Source organism: Bufo bufo, chromosome 2 (assembly GCF_905171765.1).
Source record: "Bufo bufo chromosome 2, aBufBuf1.1, whole genome shotgun sequence".
In the NCBI taxonomy this organism is placed as follows: Eukaryota; Metazoa; Chordata; class Amphibia; order Anura; family Bufonidae; genus Bufo; species Bufo bufo.
In genome coordinates, this window is record NC_053390.1 from 659,778,071 (window position 1) to 659,803,585 (window position 25,515).

General features: G+C 44.6%; 1 protein-coding gene across 1 annotated transcript in view; it reads right to left on the reverse strand.

Annotated features, from left to right (window-relative positions):
• PLRG1 (pleiotropic regulator 1) overlaps positions 1–25,515 on the reverse strand; it is a 42,100-nt gene that overhangs the window by 8,950 nt on the left and 7,635 nt on the right. Inside the window, exons 2-9 of the mRNA XM_040418562.1 lie at positions 20,079–20,185; positions 18,247–18,374; positions 16,863–16,916; positions 13,486–13,579; positions 13,219–13,303; positions 11,280–11,381; positions 3,728–3,820; positions 565–714 (exon numbers count right to left, since the gene is read on the reverse strand). Coding sequence (XP_040274496.1) covers positions 565–714; positions 3,728–3,820; positions 11,280–11,381; positions 13,219–13,303; positions 13,486–13,579; positions 16,863–16,916; positions 18,247–18,374; positions 20,079–20,185 — 813 coding nt within the window. The remainder of the gene's footprint in view (positions 1–564; positions 715–3,727; positions 3,821–11,279; positions 11,382–13,218; positions 13,304–13,485; positions 13,580–16,862; positions 16,917–18,246; positions 18,375–20,078; positions 20,186–25,515) is intronic.

Here is a 25,515-nt window from a genome sequence, read left to right on the forward strand (position 1 = left end):
CAAGAGCTTTTACTTAGATCTGAACTGGAATTTTCTCTAAGGTCTCATGCAAACAACCATATTTTTTATCTGTGCACCATCTGCATTTTTTGCAAACTGCACGCGCAATTGGAATTTTTGCGGCTGTTCTGCAAATTATAGAACATGTCCAATATTTCTACACTGTGGACAAGAATAGTCATTTCTATTGATGGGAGAGAAAAAAAAAAAGAGAGGAATACATAGTGAAGGTGTCTGTACTTCGCAGACAGAAATACGGACACGGTCGTGTGAATGAGGACTAAATCACTAAGCATTTGAATCACTGCAAAGAGAATATAAGCTTGAGCCGCCTCAGTCTGACTGTATATATAAAGTTTAGAGAGATCACACAGCTAAAATCAGATGGCATTGAAAAAAAATAATAAATACATAAAGCAATAGCAGACTGTTCCACAGAACGTCAAAGGGATTTTCAGGTAAAATAGTTTATATACAAAAAGACCAACAAAAAATAAAAACATTGTGGGAAAGCATAAAGAGCTGCAGAACCTAGGATAACAGTTTTATGGATGTAAGGCATACCTTATTATATTCCAGATCCCAGCATTTCACCTGCTTGTCCTCGCCACAAGAAAACAAATACGGGCTCCTGGTACTTACAATCACTCCCCGGACAGTGCTTATGTGTCCAGTTAAGGACAGCTTTAATTTACCGCTTGCCAGATCCCAGATCTCGAGAGAAGGGAGAAATGAAATCAAACTCTGAGCAGCACATCATTAATATTGCATGACACAAATACTCTCCATAAAGCAAGAACCTTATTAAAACAATGGCATGGAAAGCACGCTAGAGTTGTGCTTTGTATTAAGCGGCTATTTCTCGGGGGTCCACTGACAGGAGCAGAAACCAAAGACAACGCAAGCCAGAATCGGGAAGACTATAAGACGACAAAAGTCAGAGCTTAGGAACGTGGAGCAGGACACAAACGTGACCAAAACCACTCCAGGTTCACACAGGTTTGACCCCGAGAAGACATTTTAAATATATTTTCCTGCAAAAAAAAACAAAAAAAAAAAACTTTAAACAAAAAGGAACGGATTATGAGTTTTGAAATGGCTCCACAGATCACTTCACCTTTTCGGCTTTTGTTCAGAATTTCCTGATGTTCCAGCCAAGAACCATACAAGATCATTGCTTCGAATGCTTGGTCAGATTTCCAGTAACAGATATTTCTGGGCAGTATACAGTAATATACTTATAGTACACAGTATATGTGTAGCAGTATATATATTATATATATATATATATATATATATATATATATATATATATATATATATATATATATATCCATTAAAGGGGTCTTCCGGCTTTAAATACTGATGGTCTATCCTCAGAACAGGCAACCAACATCAAATTAGTGGTGGTTTGACACTGAGCGCCACTACTGATCAGCTGTTTGAAGGACCCTTTTCAATGTTTACCTGCTGCCATCTACATGGTAGTATAAGTGCAGGTCCAAGCAGTTTACTTGAATGGTACAACGCTGTAATCACCCAGCAGCGCCATTACCATGTAGACGGAATGCAGAGTGTACATTGAAGGGGCAGTCCCATCAAACAGCTGATCGGCGTCGGGAGTCAGACTTCCATGTAATTGAAATTGATGGTCCATCCTAAGAATAGGTCTTTAACCTTCTGAAACCAGAAATCCCAGTATTAAAATCATTGGTGGCAGTGGCCACAGGGTCACCTCCTCTTCATTAGTGGCAGCTTCTGATCGGAGCCCCAGCTGTGTAATCCTGGGGCTCCGATCGGTTACCATGGCAGCCAGGACGCTACTGAAGCCCTGGCTGCCATGGTAACATCCCTGCTGCTGTGTGCACAGAGACAGTGTGAAGTCCTATTCACCCTAATAGAGCTCTATTAGGGTGAGGATGAAAAGATCCCAGGTTCTAGCCCTAAGGGGGGAAATAGTTATTAAATAAGTAAAAATGTTCCATGCACGTGGCTTTTTGGGCGTTTTATTTTTTTTTACGTGGTATCGAATGGTATAGAGTATCGCAATACTTTATGGTATCAAAATCGAATCAAAATTTTGGTATTGTGACAACCCTAAGCCCAGATGTACAAAAAATTACACAAGTTAATACCACACTGAGGGAGAGTCATGAAAACTGACAGGAAAACTGCCTTAGAGGCCCACAGCAGCCATACAGCGCAGCTTCCTTTTTCAACAGCAGTATAAGAAATAAAAAGTGCACTGTGGTTTCTAAGGGCAACAAAGTTTTTCTGTAAGACAACTTTTATGAATCTCCCGCACTGTGCTTTAGTAAGGGCTGTCACACAGCACACTTATAGGACTTGTCATTAGGAACATGGTTATTAAACTGGCTTTAGATGTGTGCTAGAGTCAGCTGAAGCTAACAGTCTTTTGTCCCTTCTTTCTAGGTGCCTGCATTTTTGTGAAAAATTAACTTATTTTATACAAATGAGCCTCTAGGAGCAATGGAGGTGTTTACCCCTACTTCATCTAGCAGCAACATGCTGATTGAGTGTTGACGTCACCCTGCCGGGCCCTGTCAATCAACACGATTAGGGTGTGGGAAGAGGATGGAGAAAAGAGCCTCTAGAAGTAGGGGCAACAACCCCATTGCTCCTAGAGGCTTATTTGCATAAAATAAAAGTTCATCACAAAAATTTATGTTCCTGATGGCAGAAGCTCTAAACAGAACCTATCGGCACAAAATGCAGTGTAAGCTACAAGTAGCATGTAGCAGAACTGAGCAGATTGATACTTGATACAGGGCAGGAAAAGCAGAGCAGATTGATAGTTTTTTTAGTTTCAGAAAAAGTTGTAATTTGCCCGTTTAAATCTCTGCACTTTCTGAGCTCAAGTTGGCCCATTTGACTTATCAGAGATTCTTGTGTCAATGTGTATACAAAGATAGCTGTCAGTCACTGATAAAATGGTCCCGTGTACAACTGCACATAGAAAGAGCAGAGATTTACATGTATAAATTACAAGTTATGCTGAATTCTGTCCTATAAAACTATGTCAATCTGCTCAGCTCCTCCTGCTCTATATCATGCTGCCTGCAGATCGCATTGAATTTCTTAGTGACAGGTTCTCTATAAAAGGGACTAAGAATAGAGAACGAATTATGCCATATGATTAGTGCAGGGAAGAATTTTGAATTTCCATTGAGCAATTTACTTATCTCTACTGAGTTCATCTTCTTAAAATCTCAACATGGAAAAGAAAATTGCTTTTTATCTCCTGCATTGAAAAGCTGCTGAAGCTGGCATGAAGTTACAAAGGACCAACAGGGGTGCTGGAACGTATACCCTTAAAGGGAACCTGTCACCGGGATTTTGTGTATAGAGCTGAGGACATGGGTTGCTAGATGGCCGCTAGTACATCCGCAATACCCAGTCCCCATAGCTCTGTGTGCTTTTATTGTGTAAAAAAAACCATTTCATACATATGCAATTTAACCTGAGATGAGTCATGTCCCTGATTCATCTCACATACAGGACTCATCTCAGGTTCATTTGCATATGTATCAAATCGTTTTTTTTACACAATAAAAGCACACAGAGCTATGGGGACTGGATATTGCGGATGTACTAGAGGCCATCTAGCAACCCATGTCCTCAGCTCTATACCCAAAATCCAGATGACAGGTTCCCTTTAAGGAGTTTGATTCACAACAGAAATGTTTCCCTAGCTAAGACACCTTACCTTTATTGTTCTATCGGCTGAGCCTGTGACAAACCACTGGTTCCCAGGTTCGACTGCGATACAACGCACCCACCCCAGGTGACCACTGATGACCTGTGAAAGAACACACACTACACTTATAATAAAGAAAACGATACAAACGCTGTGGGGCACAGTAACTTAAAAAAAATAAACTTTTTTTGCACCAATATACTGGCACTTTGCACTGCATTTATAAAAAAAAAAAATTTAACACTTTTCTAACCCTTTTATGCCTCATCCAACAAAGACGTGTTGCTTCACAGGAAAGGGGACAGGGCTTAAATGTGTCTCCGTCCCCCAAAAGATGGGCCAAAATGTTGGTGCATTTATTGGAGTAAAATCAAGTCAATTTAAAAGTGGTGTAACTTTAGACAACACAGTACAAAGATGGTACAGATTTATCATCCAGCATCAACCATGATAAATCTGGGGCAGTTTAAGGGAAAAAATGGGACATGTTCTATTTTTTTGTGGTGTGGGGGGCACAGCCTGAAAACCCACGGAAGCGTTCCATGGTGCTTCTGATATATGCCTCCGCTCCATATCTTGAGGACACATTCAAGTCAATGGGTCCGCATCCGTGATACGGAGTGCACACGAACGGTGCCCATATATTGCGGACCTGCAATACGGACACGTGGCACACTACAATTGTCTAAGTTAACACTGGCTTACTTTTAGATTGCATTCGGAAACCTGCCCCTATGTTCACATACAGGGAGACCTCAACACTTTGTAACGCATGCCCAGCTGGCATAGGATAAGAGCTACACCACACAATATACAAAATAACAAAAACACAGAAAACCTATTGCATTGGGATAAAAAAACTATTTTTGCACTCACCGTAAAATCCATTTCTCGTTTAATTCATTGGGGGACACAGCACCATGGGTATACACCCAGCTACCAGGAGGAGGTGACACTAGATATCAAAAAGGTTGGCTCCGCCCATGTGGGCTATACCCTCTCCACAGACACTAGGCTAATCAGTTTGTACCAATAGCAGTAGGAGAGAGAAACAAAAGCAAAGACCCAACATGTCCTGGACCGGGGAAGGAAGAGCAGCAGCCAGTTGACAGAAAGAGAATGAAAACAAAAAAAGGGTGAGATCCTAAATGAATTGAACGAGAAAGATTTTACGGCAAGTACAAAAATCCAAATTTTCTCTTTAATGTCATTGGGGGACACAGCACCATGGGACGTCCCAAAGCAGTCCCCGAGGGTGGGAAGGATATTTCATGCAAAAAGTTTGGTGCACAGGTGCAGGAGAACCATGTGACCCAACAGGACCAGGAGAGGCCATAGCATGAAATGGTAAAAAGAAAATTAGGGAAGTGAGCAGAGAGGCTCCAGGACCAGGAAGAGTCTAAAGAGAAAAATTATGGGAGACCGCCAGGATCCCAAGTACAAGGCCATATGCAACAATGGAACAAAGGGAAACGCCCAGCTCCACCCAAGGTGGGAAAAATAAGAAGCTAGGGAATCGGGAGCAGGGCTAGATGTCCTGCGCAAGAATCCAGAGTTGAACAAGTGCGCACTAGAGAGCCAGAAGAAGGATCTGGAAGGGCTCCCTCTGAAGAAACTGGAGAGCAGCACAACCGGAAGGCATCTGTTGGTAATGACCTAGCGCTCTGAATATAGAAGGATGCTCCAAGAGGAGGATCTATAAGGGGACAGACCCAACAAGAAAAATTAGACTGAGGGGACCAGGCAGGAAAGAAAATGCCTGGGAAAAGGACAGGAGCAGTCCTGAAGCGGAAAAAAACTTCCTGGAGACAAGCTAAAGGAAGACCCAGTGCACCACCCCTCGGCAAAAAGAAGGCGATACCATAAAGGCCTGGAAGCAAGGGAACCGGACCAGTAAGAGGATCCGGCACGGTTAAAAACTCTAAATTGTCTCAGACCAAAAACATGGCCTGTCCGTGGCAAACAAAATGTGAAGGCCAGGGTAGAGGAAACAAGGAAGCACTGGAGGCTGAACGATTGAGAGAAAATAGCAAAGACTCACCATGGGATAGGAGCAAGCCTCCTTCCACTGCAAGGCCGGTGGGAAAAGAGAAACACCCTATAAGAAGGTGGAAACCCCAGCCTGCCAGAGAAAGCAGCCAACCTCTGGGGGAAAAGGGGTCCTCGGTAATGGCCAGGAGAAGGGAACGTAAAGACATGCATCCTGTAAAAAGGAGGCGAGAATTGAGCCTCAGAAAAACTGGAACAAAACAAACTGAAATGTAAGACCAGAGAATCCCTGGCCACATGAATCCTCAGGATAGAAGGAACCAGTCGCAGGCCCTGGTAATACAAGTGGAGACACACTCGTCAGAGATATTGGAGTAGAAGAGAGAGGACTCCAAACAGCCTAAGGAGGAACAGTGCTCAATCGAGGGAAAGCTCCATCCCAGAAGTGGCCAAAAGGAATGTAACTACAAACCGGAGCAACAAAGCTCCCAGGTACCAGGATCTGACCCTGGGGAGATGGGAAGAGAGATTAGAATCTCAAGAGGGAAACAAGCCTATGGGGACCCAGGAGGGAAAAGAGCCAAACCGGGCCTAAAGAAGCAGCTGTCATACAGAGCATGTGCGGTCAAAGATGCCATGAATAGCTTCCCCAGAGGGAATCAGCCAGTGAAGGCAAGGGTAGATATATGGTCTAAGAACCATTGGGGCAGGGACTCCAAGCAGGATTACCCAGTCAGAGGCTCAAGTAGGGTCCACAGAACTGGACCACTTGAGGACAATAATAGCCAGATTAATCGAAGGAAAAATGAAATGTAGCAACCATAAAGGAAAAAAAAAAAAAAAAAACTCAGCCCTGGTTAACCAACCATCTCAAGTGTAGTGACTAGCATAATGTATAACACTGCCCCAGAAGGGGCAAGTACAGCACCCTGGATTTTGTAAAAGAATCACCAAATTTTGCCAGGGGAAGCCGGGACAGACTACACTAACATGTAGAAACCAGCTACCAGTAGAGCACAATGAAACCCCCACGAAAGGGACGGGAAGGGCCAAGCGAACGGCACTTCTGTCATGTAGCACACTAATTAGAGAACATAAGGGAGTACCAAGAACGCCCGGACCATGGAAGAACTACGGGACCATGTCCAATACCAGAGTGTGCAGCGGAAAATTCCACGCACCAAGTAGATGTGTGGCGCTCACTAGTCCTGTCACAGTCATACAATAAGTAAAAATTGTGCCTAGTACATGGGCAATGAGAAGACTTTGTGCACTCAGGGGGCCCGGTTCAGTAGTTACTGCACCGGGTGTCAGATCTGAACAGGCCAGCATATACTGGATCTAACAACTGTACTCCGTCCAAGAAGGGGGAACATATGGTTACATACTACCACCAGAATGGTTTTTCAGATACAGCGCCTTGAGATAGTACAAGTACACCACCGAGAACAACGGTAATGGGTGCCAGATGCATACTAGAACAGAATGATTAATACAGCGTCTGGGGATGGTACCATCAGTCCGCATGAAGAGGGGTCACATGATTGCCTAGCACACAGAGCCAGGAAAGGGCAATGCAGGAGCCATATGGGCCAGAGATAGTACCAATAGGGCACAGTGCTTGGAGATACTACAAATAATCCGCCTGAGAATAGGAGTAATCTGGCTGCATGATGCACACTATAATGGGAGTGGAGACATGGCTACAGCATCTGGAACTGGTATAGGTACTCCGCTTGATAAAGCAGTTATATGACTGCGTGATGCACACTAGAACCAGACAGGTGTAATGGCTACAGCATTTGGAAATGATACAGGTACTACACCTCTGCATGGTGCACACTAGAACCAGACCGGTGCAATAACTACAGCATCTGAAGATGGCACCTGTACTTCGCCTGATAAGGGAGAAATACAGCTGCATGGTGCACACTAGAACCAGACGAGTGAAATGGATATAGCGTCTTAAGATGGTATGGGTACTCCACCCAATAATGGAGTAATATAGTGCATGGAGCACATTAGAACAAGACAGGAGAAATGGCTATAGCATCTAAAGATGGTACAGGTACTCCGCTTGATAAGGGAGTAATATGGTTGCATGGTGCGCACTAGCACCAGGATGGTGTATTGGCTACAGCGTCTGGAGAAGTAATACTGTGGCCTAGAGGGTGTTTTGAATATAGCCCCTGGTAACAGTGAAATTACTCCAACTGAAAAGGAGATACATTGGAACCAGGAAAGTCTGCCAGATACAGCATTTGGCAGTGTTACGAGTACCCCCCTGAGAAGGGGAAGGAGTACGTACCCGGGACACCACATAGGTGGGCCGGCGTGCTAAACACGGTGGCAGATAAAGCACCACCTACTGGGAGGCGGCAAGCTGACTTACCTGTAAGGATAACTACCTTGCAACCAGGGGAGTGCCATCTGAAAATCCACTAAAAGGGATACCAACCCTGGAGAGGAGGGGTTCTTCATTGGACATTTGTCTTTGACCACCCAGAGAGATTCTGTATGGTGGAAGACCGCCTGGTGCTCTGTTCCAAGTCAGACTCAGTGCAGAGGAGTCCCCCGATGAGGCAGAAGAAACCTGAGGCATTTCCCTCAGTGTTAGTCCAGTCTTGGAAGGAAACCAGGATGCAGGGGATGAGCATGACCCATGAGGGTAGACCCTAGGCCGCCATTGGACTCTGCCCCCTGATATTGACCGAGGCAGGAAGCAGAAAGGACTCCCAGGTGGGGGCCTATGCTGCGGCATGAGGGCAGGGATTTCTGTCCTGGAAGCAGGACCTGGTTGAGACAACCCAAGGTCGATTACGGGACCTGGTGTCTGAGCATGAGCGTACCCAGTTAGCAGAGGAGTCCCCGGGGGGGCAGAGGCGGATGCATTTGGGCAGGCAAGCGGTCCAATAACTACACCATGGATTGGGAGGGTAGGGATAGATTCCCTATGGCCTGGGAAAGAGAAGGGACCCAATTCAGGAGGGGCCTACGTAGAAAGGGTGGGCAGGGAGCCCTGAGGCACAAACAGGGTAAGGATGATCCACGGCAAATTTCTACAGCAACAGGCGCTCAAAAAATATGTGGGATCCCGAAGGTGGGCTGGGAATAGGGGACTTCTCAGCATTGCCAGTCTGGAAGCGAGAAGGAAAAGAAAAAAAAAAATATCAGCCGCAGGCTGTCCTACCGGACCCCTAGGTGCTGTGTCCCCGAAGGGGAGCTGCAAAAGCGTGCAGGAAGGCTGTATGGGATGATGCTTGATGCTGGCAAGATGGAGGCCCTGAAGCCAGAGTTAAGGGAAGACTGCGCCCACAGGGAAAAAGCCCGCGCTTGAATGAGATTGGGGGGGGGGGGGGGGGGGGGGGTAAGAGACCCCACCAAAAAGCCGAGAGGAGCGGGGAGGGACCAGGAAAAAAGGCCGGAAAACCAGAAGGGGGAGGGAGAGGATGCGGCCTAGGCCTCGATTAATGTAGCGGCCGGAAAAAGTGACGGAACTGCGGGAAGCCAAGGCCCCTCCGTAAAAAAAAAAAAAAAACACAGGCGTGGCGCTCGGGGAGGGGAAAAAACGGGGCAAAAAGCGCACCTGGGATCCGAGGACAGGGTGAAGATGCGGTCTAGTCTCGGCAGAAGCCGGGGACTAAAGTAGAATAGAAGGCCAGGGTGAGGCATGGGTGGCCAGGAGGAGAAGGGTTTCCCAGGCCCCCCGAATAAAGTGAAACCCACCCCCTGGCCAAAAGGAGGGGAACTAATGTGACAGGGGGTAATACTTAACGTCCGGCGTCTTTAGGCACGGCAGGGTCATCCCTTCGGCAAACGCGCACATACGTGGGATTACCGGCATGCCACTGCGGATGCAGTAATGGGGGACTGGGTGACCAGCGAGGTGCTCAAAGTACGTGCCCGCAGGGGGTGCGACTTAAGTGGTTATCCAAGAATAAAAATAAAAAAGCTGCAAGACCTGCAAAAAAACAACAGCAGGTCATGTCTGCCTCCTACGGACTAGACTAAAACGGATTAGCCTAGTGTCTGTGGAGAGGGTATAGCCCACATGGGCAGAGCCAACCTTTTTGATATCTAGTGTAGCCTCCTAGTGGTATCTGGGCATATACCCATGGTGCTGTGTCCCCCAATGACATTAACTAGAAACTTACATCATAGTTTTATGCTGCCCTATCTGAGGTGGCGGCAGCTAGGAGCTCATGAGCTTTAGGACTCCCGAGCATGTGCATTGCACAGGGCAGGCTCCAGTGCTCGAGTCTTGCCCTAGTTGTTCAACGAAAATTTAAAAAAGGACACTGCCAACATATATATGAATACTCTGTCATTTTCTTCCTAATAAATAATGGGTGGATGGTTTTCTGGATATAATTTTTGAAGTCACTCCAAGTATTCTACTTCCTGTCCTGCATCTTTAACTTCCCCTTCGTTTGGACATTTAGTGTGGCAAACAGCCTCACTGGACTTGGTCAGACAGATTTCCCCCTTAGTGACTTAGAGGATCACACATTTCCCTCATGAATGCAAAGCTCTTCTCTGGGCATCCGCATCTAGGCCCATCAAGACAGCAACAGTGATGTGATACTATTATAATAATTCTAAACCAACGATTATAGCACAGATTAGCTAGCAGATAGCATCTTCTCCTCAGGGAAACAGTAAACAGACAACAGATCACCTGTCTATATAGGACGTCTTATGTGTTGACTGCTACAGATGGAGAACCTTTTGTATTTAATTTTCAAAAGCATAGCACTGTTGAAAAGAAGAAATCCAAAAGAAAAAAGGGATTTTTTTCTGAATATTGAGTTTATAAACATACTCCTTTATGATGGAAGTGTCACTTTAAAGAGGACCTTTCATCAGAATCAAGTATGTAAACTGAATATACATACATGGAGAGCGGCGCCCAGGGATCCCCCTGCACTTACTATTATCCCCGGGCGCCGCTCCGTTCTCCGGTTATAGCCTCCGGTATAGTCATTGTTAGGCTCCACCCACTTGAGCCTGCCGGCGTCTCTTTCTCCTATGCTGTAGCGCTGGCCAATCGCAGCGCTCAGCTCATAGCCTGGCTAAGAGCTGAGCGCTGCGATTGGCCAGCGCTACAGCATAGGAGAAAGAGACGCCGGCAGGTTCCCCTGGGTGGAGCCTAACAATGACTATACCGGAGGCTATAACCGGAGAACGGAGCGGCGCCCGGGGATAATAGTAAGTGCAAGGGGATCCCTGGGCGCCGCTCTACACGTCTGTATATTCAATTTACATACTTGATTCTGATGAAAGGTCCTCTTTAAGAAAAGAAATGAGCAAGGATAAAAGGTCTCTGTCACTAGTTTATGATGCCCTCAGATAAGACTGTATACACCTGATGACTTTTTTCATTTTATTTCCCCAATGCTTGATTTTGGCTTCAAAAAGTCGCAACCAGATATGCGTCTTTTCAATGCCAATGTCACTTCTCTAGTCGCACGGACTGCCAGAGGAGGCATGTAATGGCTGCGCCTTATCCTCCGGTCCTGACAAATCAGTGCCTTTATGGTGTTGTTATAAATAGATAAAGAGTAAGACTCACTCTGTACAGTTTCCAAGGTGGATGCCACTGTGGTTTGGGCATAGTTGGTGCTTTCTTTGCCATTAATGCAGAGTTCTTCATTCCACCAGACTCCATAGAAGCCTAAAACAGATATAGAAAATAAAACTTGTCACAAAGCCAGACAGTGAGGCCTATGAATAGGAAGAATTAAGAGGCAAGCAAACTATAAATCACTTAAGAGGACTTCTCATCACTCCTGACATGTCTGTCTTAGTAACTGATTGCATTAACCATTTAATAACACTTCTGAAGCATCTATTCTTATAACTCTATGCTGCACAATTTCTCTATCATTCCTACTAATATAGGAATGAGTTGCCAGCTGGAGGAGGTCCCTGCAAAGCCTGACACTATCCAAATCGGTGCTGCCAATGTCGGGCTGTGCAGGGACACACCCCCTTACAGGTAACACTCATCTGGACCTTCATTGTAAACGGCTAGTAATTCATTCATAACTTCTAGAAATAATAAACAAATGACACAGAGTTATAAGAATGGATGCTCCAGGAATTGTAAATTGGCTGGAGGAGGTGAGTGAGTGATCAGTCCTTGAGGAATACTTATATAGACGATACATTTTGAAGACGTGGGTTTCATTTTTGACCATTATAAAGATGACTTATCGACTGACCAGTTTGTTTATGCAAGCATGAAAAAGCTTGCTGGTCAGCAGCATGTCTGTTCCCCGAGCACTTTCAGTCCGCCTGTGTAAAGGCCTTTAAAACAAACAGCAGCGGCGTAAAAGGATCTTTCGAGCTGCACGATTATATGGAGTAATTATAGGAATACTCATTCCTGATAACTGGCCCGTATAATCGTGCAGCTGATCAGCAGACTCATTTGTCGGCTGATGGGCATCACTCATCAGGATGGAAGATGAATGATTATCCGCAGTACATCTCCCTGTGTAATCAGAAATGTGCTGCTGATATTCCGTAGAACCGAATAGGTAAACCACTGCAGTCTATGGTATAAGCCAGGGACGGCCAACCTGCAGCTCTCCAGCTGTTGTAAGACTACAACTCTCACCATGCCCTGCCGTAGGCCTAGTAGATGGGCCCCGACACAAGTTTGATCAAAATGTGCGCTAAGAGGTTCCATTTTTCCCATTTATAGTAGGTATACTACAACTTTAATTTAGAATGATCCCCATTTCTCAGCTCTATTGTTTGTATGTGTGCAGCCATTTTTTTTTATCAATCATGTTTGCTTTATGGATATGCACCTGTGACTATGAATATGAATGTGCTAGTCAAAATTTCTATATATTATATAGTAATAATGTAAAAATTAAAATCGCCCTCTTTCCCCATTTAAAAAAAAATTAAGACATTGGCCATTTTCAAACGTGGTGTTGCCAAAATATAATCTAAATGTATTTATCCGATATGGTGAATGGTGTAACAAAAAAAAATAATAATCAAAACAGCTGATTGGTCATTTCTGAGTCCCATCACCCACACCCCCTCCCCAAAACTCTTTTCAAAAAAGTGATCAAAAAGCCCCACACCCCAAAATAGTATGAATAAAAAAATACAGATTGTCCCACAAAAAATGAGCCTTCACACAGCTCTATAGACAGATACAAAAAACATTAAGGGGGTCAGAATATGGCGATGCAAACAAAAACACTGTAAAAACAAAACCCATAAAACAATAGCAGAACTGCATTTTTATTCCAATTCCACCCCATTTAGAATTGGTTTTGGCTTCCCACTACAACGTATGCAATATTACCCGATGCCATTAGAAAGTACAACTTGGCTTGCAAAAAAAAAAAAAAAAACAAGCCCTCTTACGACTTTGTGAATGGAACAATAAAAGTTAAAGCTCCGGGAAGGGAGTACAAATCAAAAAAATTGGAAAGGTGCTGCATCAGGAAGGGGTTAAATATATTAAGGCAAAAAAGTGAACTTACCAAACCAGGGGGCTGTGAACGCTCGGGATGTCCAGCCTGTCTGTAAATATCTCCAATACCAGGAGCAATGCGATGGGCATCCAGTCTGGTGACAGATGAAGATCAGAGAGGTTACAGGTTACCATCACAACAGTGACAAAATATCCTGGATGTGCTAATAAGTTATATTCACAAGTCTTATATGCTAATTTTTTGCAAAGAGTTAAAAAACACTGTACAGACAGTAGGTGTAGACTACATGTGGAAGGAAAGTTTAGTAGCAATTACCTTGCCTGTGAAGGAGGAAGCGCCAGTGCCAAGGACTGTGCTGCCGATTCACTCGGCATTCTCTGGATCTGAGTGTCAGCTGTTAAGGCTACACCTAGAAAAGAAATCAACACCAATATAGGTTTATTCTACGTGGCATACCAAAAATATAGAAATGCTATCGTTTTAATGAGTCACGCAATTCTTAGTTTCATGTAATCCTTTAACAGCAAGGTGTGCAATATTAACCCCTTAGTGACTAGCCTGTTTTGGGCCTTACTGACCAAGCGTTTTTCTTCCTTTTTTCATCGTCTTATAACTTTTTTATGTTTCCATCTATATAGCTTTATGGGGCTTGTTTTTTTGCGGGACAAGTTGTAGTTTTTAGGGGTACACAACTTTCTGATTAACTTTTATTAACGCTTTCTGTGAGGGAGATGGGGAAAAACAGCAATACTGCCACTGCGTTTTTACGTTATAAATTTTACAGCGTTCATTTTTCGGTATAAATAACAATCACTTTATTCCCTGGGTCAGTACGCTTACAGTGATACCAAACTTTTTTTTCACATTTTACTACTTTTTTGCAATAAAACCTTGTTAAATTATTATTTTTTTTTTTTAATTATGTCTTGTATTGCTGCTTCCCAAGACCCATAACTTTGAGTGGGGGGGCTTCATTTTTGCGGGACAACTTGTATTTTTCATTGGTATCATTTTGGAGTAAATGGTGCTTTTTGATCACTTATTAAATTTTTTTCGTTGGCAACCAAGAACAAATGATCAATTCTGTCTTTTTTTTTACGGCGTTCACCGTAGGGGATAATTTATGTGATATTTATGTAGTTCGGGTCATTACGGACGCAGCAATACCAAACAAATGGGGGATATTATTTTTTTGCAATTTTTTTTCACTGAAAACCATATTTTCAATGGAAATAAAGCGTAATATTTTTTATGGAATTTTATTTTTTTTACCACTTAATAATCTCAAAAGGGGACTATAACAGACAGTGTTTTGATTGCTTTTAAAATGTAATGCACTATCCCTATAGTGCATTGCCTTTTAATGGCAATGCTATTCTAACATTGACCAGCAGGCTGCGCCAGAGAGACACAGCATGCTGGAAATTACTCAAGGCTGGCCTGGGGCCTACATCAGAGCCCTGCTAGCCTTCACACACATCGGTACCCCGCGATCGCATTTGCAGGGTGCTGATGGGAGTCCGCTCCCTCTGTCAGCACTTAACATGACGCGGGCAATGGCGCCCGTCGCATGTAAAGTGTTCAACAGCTCGGATCGGCACTCCTGCCGGTACGGGCTGTTAGAGCAGGGCCGCGGCTCTCATGCGAGAGCCAGGTCCCAGCTCCTTGCTGCACGGGGGACCCATAAAAAAAGCAGCGGCCCAGCCTAAGGCTCCTTAGTGACTGCCGTAAAAAGGCGTATGGGTGGTCACTAAGGGGTCAATGCGATTTACTGGGAATTTCATGGCCTGTCTGTCTAACGGCAACCCCACAGATCGAGTTTCTCCCTGATCTGGTTCGCTTCGCACCGATACTGGTGCTAGCATCGCAACCATCAGCATCGCAATTATCAGAAACAGCATAAGCCGCAGCATAGTAACAATTCAGGTCGGCCGCCAGTGACACGTCCGCGTGCACCAGACTGGTAGGTTAAGATTTAGAATCCGTTATTCTCAGTACATACCAAAGGCTCCTAGCACCGCTCTGTTGGAAATGTAGCTCTAATTTTCTTCCATGGTGACATTTCACTTCCTTAACTGCTCTCCGGATGCTATATGATGCAGTCTTTTTATACTCGTCCATGTTTCCAGTGACGAGCCCCGTGTTTTAAGCTGCAGTATGGAGTGAAAAGGCATTCTGGATAATTCTATCCACCCATGGCTTCTGATCTGGGAATGATCTGATGGTATATCTGTGGATCGTATCATCCACAAACTTGGCAACAAACCCTACAACGCTTCCTCTGGCTAAACATATCAATCTGCATCGTCGGGAGCATCCTGCAGGGCGGCCTCTGAGTGATCTGTCCACCACAAGACCTCCCTCTGCACCGGAGCTACCCGCTTAAGTCCCTCTTCATGTTTGGGCATAAGAAAAATAGCAGCATGATCAGATTGGCCCAGTGGTGCTGTCTAGCCATCTCTAAATGGGGGTCTACCAATGATCCAATGTCCAGTTGCCTCTGGAAGGGCATGTTATGTGCTGGTAAAGATTCAGCTTTACAAGTTTGAGACTGTCGCTATTAAAATCTCCAGCTACAACGTGTGCAGAATCAGTGTTGTCAGAGGGCCTCATATAAAGCGTCGTCTCTGTTAGCCTGCGGTGTGATGTAGACAGCACTGACTAGAACAGAAGGGGTGACATTTCAACATTAGAAGCTCCAGATAAGGTGAGCAGGACAACACCATCCACTGTTCACCACTAAACTCACCCCCCCTCCACTATTTTTCTTAATACTAGTCGTGACGTCACTGGGCCAGCGGTAAACAGTGAGAAGGCCGCGGCGCTGCTGAAGCGCCGCTGCTTTCTCAAACAGCCAATCGGCGGGGGTCCCGGGTGTCAGACTCCCGCTGATCAGATCCTGATGATAGATCAGTTAAAACAAACTGCAGAACCCCTTTAAAGAGAGCCTGTCACCACAAAATGCAGTGCAATTTACAAGCTGTATGTCACAGAGCAGGAGGAGCTGAGCAGATTCATATATAGTTTTGTTGGAAAAGATTCAGTAAAACTCATAAATTTATATATTTATTTCTCTGCTTTTTTTGACCGTTTTAAGCTCAGACAGAGCAGAGATTTAAATGCATAAAAAAAGCTGTATATAAATCTGCTTAGCTCCTCCTGCTCTATAACATACTTTTAAAGTACAGTTGATGTCCTGTATCACCAGTTCCGGCGAACAGTAGAACCACAGGGGACTCTTTTAATGATCCCAAGTCCTGTGTCAGTTGGATATGATGTGGAAAGGAAGGGGCTGAGTCCATCAGAGTCTTCCATAGTAGCTCTTTGTTCTGGCGTATACAGTGGAGGGAGGGTCTTTAACATACATTAATTTCATAAAGGACACGAAAATAGTTGCATAAATGGCTCAGTGGTTAGCACTGGTGCCTTGCAGCACTGGTCCTGGGTTTGAATCCGACCAAGGACACCAGCTGCATGGAGTTTGTATGTTCTCCCCGTGTTTGGGTAGGTTTCCTCCGGTTTTCTCCCACACTCCAAAGACATACTGATAGGAACCTTAGATTGTGAGCCCCACTGGGGACATCATGATGCCAATGTCTGTAAAGCGCTGCGGAATACAGTAGCGCTATATAAGTGCATAAAATATTTCATTAGTATTTCTGAATATAACACAAATGAATAAGCTGAAATACCTGGTCCTGAAGGGTATGGGTGTGTTCCGGTTACCATGTATTCAGATTCAAGACCTAATAAAACATAAATATATTAGCAAACATATATTAGATAATTATTAGCAAAAGTCTTAACATTTTGTGGTAGAAATATAGGACAGGAACCAGGCTCATATTGGTCAGTGCTTGTGGACATAAACATAGGACTTATACCAGAGAAGTTAGACTCGATTATAAAAACAGCAACATTGCACAGACCTCTGCAGTAAAGTGGTCATTCTAGAAAACGGGGACCAGCAATGTCTGCAGGACTACACTAATAACACCTCCTACAAAGCCGGTATATTTCTGTGGGAGATCGGAGGGAAGAACAGCCATGAGGTATCGCTTCTCCACCGACAGCCAGTCATAATCTGCACATTAGGACCTGTGTGTCCTCAATCAACAATCTGCTTTTTTTTTGTTGCAATCATTTGATGTCTCAGGAGGATAAAACCAGTGGAAGACTACAGTGTGGTATAATGGGCAACTAGTAACTTTCATTTACTTGGGGGGGGGGGGGGATATTCTTCACTCTTAGGCTACATGCACACGACCGTTGTGTGTTTTGCGGTCCGCAAATTGCGGAACGGCTCGGGCAGCCTTTAATAACTGCCTATTCTTGTCCGCAAAGCGCAGACAAGAATAGGACAGGTTATAGTTTTGGGGGCGACCACGGAACAGAGCAACGGATGCGGACAGCACACAACACGGAGTGCTGTCGGCATCTTTTGCGGCCCCATTGAAGTGAATGGGTCCGCATCCGAGCCGCAAAAACTGCAGCTCAGATGCGGACCAAAACAACGGCCGTGTGCATGAGGCCTTAGTGAGTGTTCACACTTCAGTGATTTCCATCAGTAATTGTGAGCCAAAATCAGGTGTGGATCAAAAACACGGAATAGGAGCAAATCTTTCTATAATGCCTTATCCCTGTGTAGGCTCCACGTCTGGTTTGGCTCACTGATGAGAATCACGTGTGGTGAACTAGGCCTTAAGGTGGCTTTACATGTCCTGAGGAAGCAGGCGATTGCCCTGAATGAAGCGTTCCTTCTCGAAAACTGCCTGCCTATTAGTGGAGGTGAAGTGCAGCATTTACATGCAGTAATCACCTTCAACTGTACGGGCATGAGCGATGCCTACTGTTTTTGCCAACTCCCATACAGAGTCTTTGTTGCCCAGAAATAATGATTTAGATGTCTGCACGCTCGTTCATTGGGTCATCTGAGCAGATTATCAGGAACAAGAGTTCATATCAGGGTTCTTCCCCAATAATCGGCTCGACAAGCGGGCTGTGTAAATCCACCTTTAGAAAGGCCGTATTACTTATAGTATTACATGAAGAATGCAAATCTTCACTTGTGCAAACCTTGAATACTAGGGTAAAGTTCATATGGATCCCCCAAGGGTCCCTTGTCACGATTTTCTCTAACAGTAGGCATGTGTAACACAGGTCCATATTCAGTGCGTAACTTCACACACATCTTCAGCTTGTGGCTACAAGGAAAGAAATACAACTAACGTGAATTATTCTGCACATATCCACATTTCTATACATTCCCCAGTAGCTCAGAATGAAACAGGAGGAGAGCACACCTGTGCGACTTTGCTGGGCTGCCTCAACTTACATATAAAGAGAAAATAAAAAATAAAAATTAACAGAAAATAATAGCATAGTATATATATATATTTATTAAAAATTCCTAGGCAATGAACAGAACACATCCCACCTAGCACGAAAGGGGATCTCAGGAAGGCAGGGACCTACACCATTTGATACCATTAGGCAGTTAGTCAGGAGAGGCACTGTACTTCTGCATAGGATAATGTAAAGCACTTTTGCTAACAAAACATAGGTTACGGTGAGTTTACACTTCAGTATGGCCAGTTATTCCCATCAGTTTTTGTGAGCCAAAACCTGTAGTGAAGCCTCCACAGAGATCAGGTGTAATAGAAATATATACGCGGATTCTGTGTTTTTGACCCAGATCTGGTTTTGGCTCACAATAACTGATGGAAATAACTGAAGTGTGAACTCAACCTTCTTTTTTTTTTTTGGCAGGGAGCTGATTAAAATAAGAAAAAAATCCTTACCAAACAAATGTCGGATGCCTTTGCTCAGTCCCTCCTGGGCCTGCAGTGGTCACTGTGCATCATTCCCATGACGGCTGCAGTTAATCACTGGCCTCCTCTGTCGCATGCCGTTCATGCACACGTGACCATTGAAGGCGGTGATTCACTACAGCTATCACGGGACCTCCTCTAGGCTGCATCCTGGTTCCTGGAGATGATGCAAGATTACTGCCCACCAATCGCCTCTGTCCTCCCTTGCAGTGGTTCGGAGTTTGAAATGGGCCTCATTTAAATGCTGCTGCACAGGACACAGTCTCACAACGCCACATGTGATGACTGAGAAATGTATGACAAGAGCACCTAAGAGGACCCGTCACCACTCTAGACATTTCCATTTCACTACATACTTTTATTCCCCATGAACCAATTCTGATCCAATAACTCTGTGTTGTGCTGTTCCTCTGTTATTCTCCCGAGAAACTGGTTGCTACCGTTTTCCTTGTCAATGGGGCGTGTCCTTACAGAGTGTGGCACTGTCAACTCTGATTGGACAATATCACAGCACTGTGTGTAGGAACACCCCCCACCCCATTCATACATTTCCAGGAGGAATAACAAGGCGCCACTACCATGCAGAGTCATAAGAAGAGATGCTCCATTGTTTCATAGGGAATACAAGTGGTCACTACAACAGATGAGTGAGGGGCAGTCAGGGTTGAGGGTAACACACAAACCTCCTTTAGCCCTGTACAGATATGCAGATAACGCTTCTTCAGAGCACCAGATGTAATGTGCTGAAATAATCATGGAAAGCCTTCCCTCTGAGCCGAGCAGCAGGTTCCAATGATAACCAGTTTATTTCTCTGCATTATTTATCGTGCTGGAACTTCAGAGGAGCAGGAGACGGGTAATTGAATTCTCCACATGCTGTTTGAGGCCTTCAAACTCAATGAGAAGGGCCTTAATTGTGAATCCCTTCAGCTGCTCCCCTGGCACAGTCATCTATTCTGCCGCAGCTATGGATCGCCACCTCCATCTCACTGGATATTTACTTAAAAGCCATTAAACAGATTGACGGGCTCCATTGACTGGCACGGAGGAAACGCCGATACGAGGCATTTATCTTACCTCTTGTCATCTATAGGGATTGGCTTGGCATTGTCGGCCACAAACATGTCATGAGTCCTCTTCAAAGATCTAAACACCAGGGTGTGGACAGAGTGTTTCTGCACATCCTACAAAAAGAAAGATAGGAATATGTAAGTAATGGGCAACTTTCTGAAAAACTATGTAATAAAACGCAGGGCTGGAGTCCATGGCTTCTATAGTGGTCGGCTGACTCCTATGGTCTCCAGTACATTCATCATTTCAGGTGAGATGCCTTGAATGCCTTTGTCAGGGCATATTCACATTCAAATGACAAATCTGTAGCAGAAATCCAGTTAGGGTGCATTCACAGGACCGTATGTATTTTGCGGTCTGGAAAAAGCGGATCCACCAAAAATACGGATGACATCCATATTGCTGGCAGATCCATTGTGAGCGGGCTACGGAATGGACATATGGAAATGGACAAGACACAGCGTGCTGTCTGCATTTTTTGCGGCCCCAAGTGAATAGGTCCGCATGCTATCTGCAAAAACCGCGGATGGGATGCGGACTAAAAATACTGTCTTGTGAAAGGGGCCTAAGAAGTGCTTTTCCAGTGAGTTTATACATCTGCTACACAAAGAAGCCGAAGAACACTGGTACAAACCCCCATGGCCTGCGATACAACCATTTTAAACCTTGAAATATGCACAAGTGCTATAAAGGCAACAGCTCAAAACTCCATGTGAATCATGAAAGCAGGAAAAATGCTTAGACAATCCGAAACATAAAAAAAAAAATCTCAACCTCAACCACAGTCTGCAGCGATACCAGTCAGGTGACTGCTGAAAAGCGATGTGAACAAAGAAGTCCAAACAAACTTGAAAGCCGGATCCGGCACTAATGCATTCCTATGTAAAAAAAAATGACGGATCCGGCATTCCGGCAAGTGTTCTGGATTTTTGGCCGGAAATAAAACCGTAGCATGACAGAACCCCATGGTGATGCCATCTGCTAGTGAATGAGCACCATTATGTTTTCATTTATCCAGGAACCTGCCTGAAGCCCCTCGGTGCACTGGACGGTTTGACTATGCACATGGCGATGAGCTGACCTTTTTTGTATATGTAGAATCATTTTGCCGTTATTCTAGTCTCTACACAAGGGTAATGGTGCATACAGACTTGAGTTCAATGAAGAGCAGCGTGCATGAGGAGTGAAGAAATATCTGGTCAGATTTTGTGATAAAACTGATTTTGGAACTTTAGACAGTGATTAAAATTAAAGCATCCATGTTCCTTGTAATATTACATTAAAAGAGTGCTGGATGATCACTCCTCCAGCCTTTGTTCTGGCCTTTAAAGCAGGTATGTATACATGTTGGATCTGTACATTATTCTGCTTGACAATTCCCACCTTGTAGCCAGTGAATCACTGTTTCAATTAAAAGATTAAAGGTATTTTCCAGGATTTGGATATTGATGGCCTACCCTCATAATAGGTAATCAATATCTGATCAGTTGGGTCCAACTCCTAGAACCCTTACCTCATCTGCTGCTTGAAGAAGCTGATGCACCATGACCTATCTGTAGCTCAGTCCCATTCACAGGACCACAGTAGCTTCTTCAAACAACTGGTCAATGGTGATACGGGGAGTGGGACCATGACCAGATATCGATTAATATTGACTGCCTGGAACACATGCAAAGCAGGAAATGGCAACAAGCTCCCTCTCTGCAAAAAAAGAAAAGCTAGCCATGCACTCTAGATAGCTCTCGGCTATGACCATCTGAGCCTGGATGTCTTCTGAATGTGGAGAATAACTTGTAGCCAGATACCTCTGGAAGTGGCTTAACTCCCACGAGAACAAAAAACCTCCTTACACATTAGATGGTTGGCTGGTCCTGTGACACGTTTCGCCAGCTTTAGGGTTCTTTCACACAAGCGTGTACCTGGCGGGAATGACGCTCCATGTGAGGGGGATTGTGCATTCTAGACTACAGAAGCGCACAACATTATCATGATTGATAATGGTGTGTGACTCTGCCTGACCTTCCTGTAACAGAATCATACTGACAGTTTTATGTCAGAGACACACAGCTTTATGTCAGTATGATTCCGTTACAGAAAGGTCAGGCAGAGGCACACAGTATTATCAATTATGATAATGTCGTGCGCTTCTGTTAGTCCACAACGAACGATCCCTCTCTCACACGGAGCATGATTCACGCAAGGGACACGCTCATGTGAAAGAGCCCTTTGTGGGATTTTTTTTTTTTTTAACATTAATGTTTAACAAGAAGTGTGCTGGTGAAAGATGTTCCGAATTTATTAAGGAGGTGCAGGCCGCTTAATAAATTTAGTCATCTTCCGGCAGTCTGTGTTCCAGGCTATGGGCTGGCCTAGATTTCAGCTATAATTTAATCCCATTCGACCAACTTTATTTTTTAAGTAGTGAGTCTGGCATCAAATTGAAAAAAAGTCTCAAATTTTGCACAAACATATGCACACCAGAAAACTAGCAATTAGGCGTGGGCGATATGCAATATAAACTATATAAATTTGGCCAACGATAGAGATTTTGTTTATATCGCGGTAGAACATGGCACGCACCATGTTCTCCAGAGCCGACACAGTGGAGTAGGAGGGAGTCCCTCCCTCCCCACTGTGTGCGGCTGCAGCTGACCACCAATGTGAACAGACTAGGAGGAGGGGAGGGACTGTGGCCACCAATGAGAACAGAGAGGAGGAGGAGGAGAGGGACTGTGGCCACTGCACCACCAATGAATATAGTTAATATGCCTGAATACAAACGTAGCCTGCATGTGCCGTCCATATCCCATACCTGGCATATGGCCGGCACATGCAGGCTACGTTTGTATTCAGGCATATTAACTATATTCATTGGTGGCGCAGTGGCCACAGCCCCTCCCTTCTACTCCCCCTCTTCTAAGTATTATATTAATTGCGGCCCCACCCCCCCTCCACACGATTAAATCATTGGTGACAGTGGCTCCAGGGTGGCAGCTCCGATCGGTTACCATGGCAGCCAGGACACTACTAAAGCCCTGGCTGCCATAGTCAGCTCGCTGCTGCTGTGTGCACTATGTACAGGGCAGCAGGGAGAGTGTGAAGTCCTATTCGCCCTAATAGAGCTGTATTAGGGTGAATAGGACAAGGTTTCTAGCCCCTAAGGCGGCTAATAGTTATTAAATAAAAAGTTTTAAAAAAAAGTTTAACCCGCCCGAAATATAGAATATATTGCAATTATATATCGAATATCGCACATGGTTAAAATTATATCGCAATATAGATTTTAGCCCATATCGTCCGCCCCCTACTAGCAATATCCCTAAAAATCATGATAAAATCTCCCATAGTTTCAAAAAGAGTCAGACGTGGGGAGAAGTGTCCGCTGGGCGGAACCCCCTCCACCCAGCTTAATTGACAGGTGTCCCCTAAACACAAACAGGAAGAAATCGGCCAGTCAAGCAGGTCTGAGCAAGGAGGAGCTGGAGGGCACCTCTCGCTGTTCAGGCGCTTTTTGAAAAATAGTAAAAAAAAAAAACTCTGTTGTTTATTACAAGGAGCCTGTCGGTATTTCACGCTGTCTATAAATCTCCTGGACAGGTTACCTTTAAATATAATTTAAAAAATTATAATTTTGACACTTAAGAAGAAGAAAAAACAGCTCATGGAATTACGCTGAGTATTTTCCTGCAGGCCTGTACTATTCAGCTGGTGTGCTGGCAGGTACAGAATACTAAGAGGGTAATTACATTCTGCACAGTACCAGCAGTATGAACAGCGCGGCCACACAGAGCAGATGAATCATTAGCAGTGTGGCTCAGCACACAGCACTAATAGATCCCAATCTCAATATAAATCATCACTTGCGCCATTTTATAAATGACGGGTGATCGCTAATTCAGACACACGTGGGAGTTTCCACAGCAGTGGCTGGCTCATCCTAATATCTAGAATGCATCCAATTTTGCTCTTTCGGAAAATAACGGTAGAAGAATAGTGCAGCAGAGTACATGTGGTTTTTCTCACGTTTCTTTAGGGTACGGCTGCAAGTGGCTGGTGGGGTCAGATCTGGAGACCGTGTTGGCCAAAGCCCCTTCGAAATCTCTGCCGCGCTCCCTGCCGATGTGTGACACATTGCTCCATCTTGCTGGAAGTGACCTTCCGTTAACTCACAATCATCCACTTGATTCACGAACTGTTCACAAATGTTCAGGTACACATGGCAACATGAAGACGCGGTGCTCAGTACTGAACACCACCATGCCGATGAGAAGTCGAGTGACTGAGTGAAGAGGTACGAAGGTACGCACCCAGAAGTCGCTAACAGAGGTTAAGTTATGACGGCTGTCCAGTGCCTACCTAATCGCTCAGACGCGGGACCTTGTTCGGAGCTGCACATATTGAAGAGCACAACAAGTTGTGCCGTTCTAGTGAGCGTTACAGAATATTCCCGGCCTCTTTCGAGTGACTCTCCCTGTATAAAGGTGCCTTTAAACATGGCAGAAATATAGAAAAGAAAATATGCACACATAGGTCACACAAAAAAAAAATCTGGAAGAGTAAAAATACTCTTCTTGCCATTTTTGAAGAGCATTTTAGCCAAGGAGCAGTACAAAAGTTGTAGTAAGTGCTCATGCACATGACCATTGTTGGCCGGTACCTGTATTGTGGTGCGCAAACAGCGGATCCGCAATATGCAGGCACCGGCCATTTGTGCACCCCATCATGGATGTGGACCCATTCACTTGAATGGGTCAGCTATCTGGAAGGTGCGGAAAGGAGGCACAGAACCCCACGGAAACACTATGGAATGCTTCCGTGGTTTTCTGTCTGTGTTCTATTTTTTTGCGGTGCGGACAGATCACGGACCCATTCCATTGGGAACAGTGTGCACGAGCCTGAAGTCAGGCGTTGAAGGCTCCGTTCAGAGCCTCTGTTGCAGATTCTGCCAAAAAGACCAGACAAAAAAGCCTTATATGCAGGACTTTTTTGTCTGGTAAAACGACAGCATCCCGAATGGAAACTGAACAGACTCCATTTATAGTTAATGGAGTCTGTTCAGCACTGTTCCTGACAGTAATATGCCCGATCCAGCACTTCCAGGCATTATTGCGACCTCTGTATGCAGGTGTGCATTTAAACAATGGTGTGGATTTGGTTGTGGATTACATCCCCCACTGAAATGAGTGGAGACCTTCTGCTTTAAAAAAGCCACAACACATCATTTCTGCAGAAGAACCATAAACAGGGGATAACTTAATACAACCGGAATACCCCTTTAAGTGATGAACCACTTATATGCACATAATAGACTTGACACATGTCAGTAACAGCTGTGTGTCTTTACATTATTTCTAGCAGCTACATACAAGAACCTCTACAGTCCCAGACATCAGGAGGGGACATGATCTGAATTACTATGTGAATGGTGAAGGCAAGGAAAGAC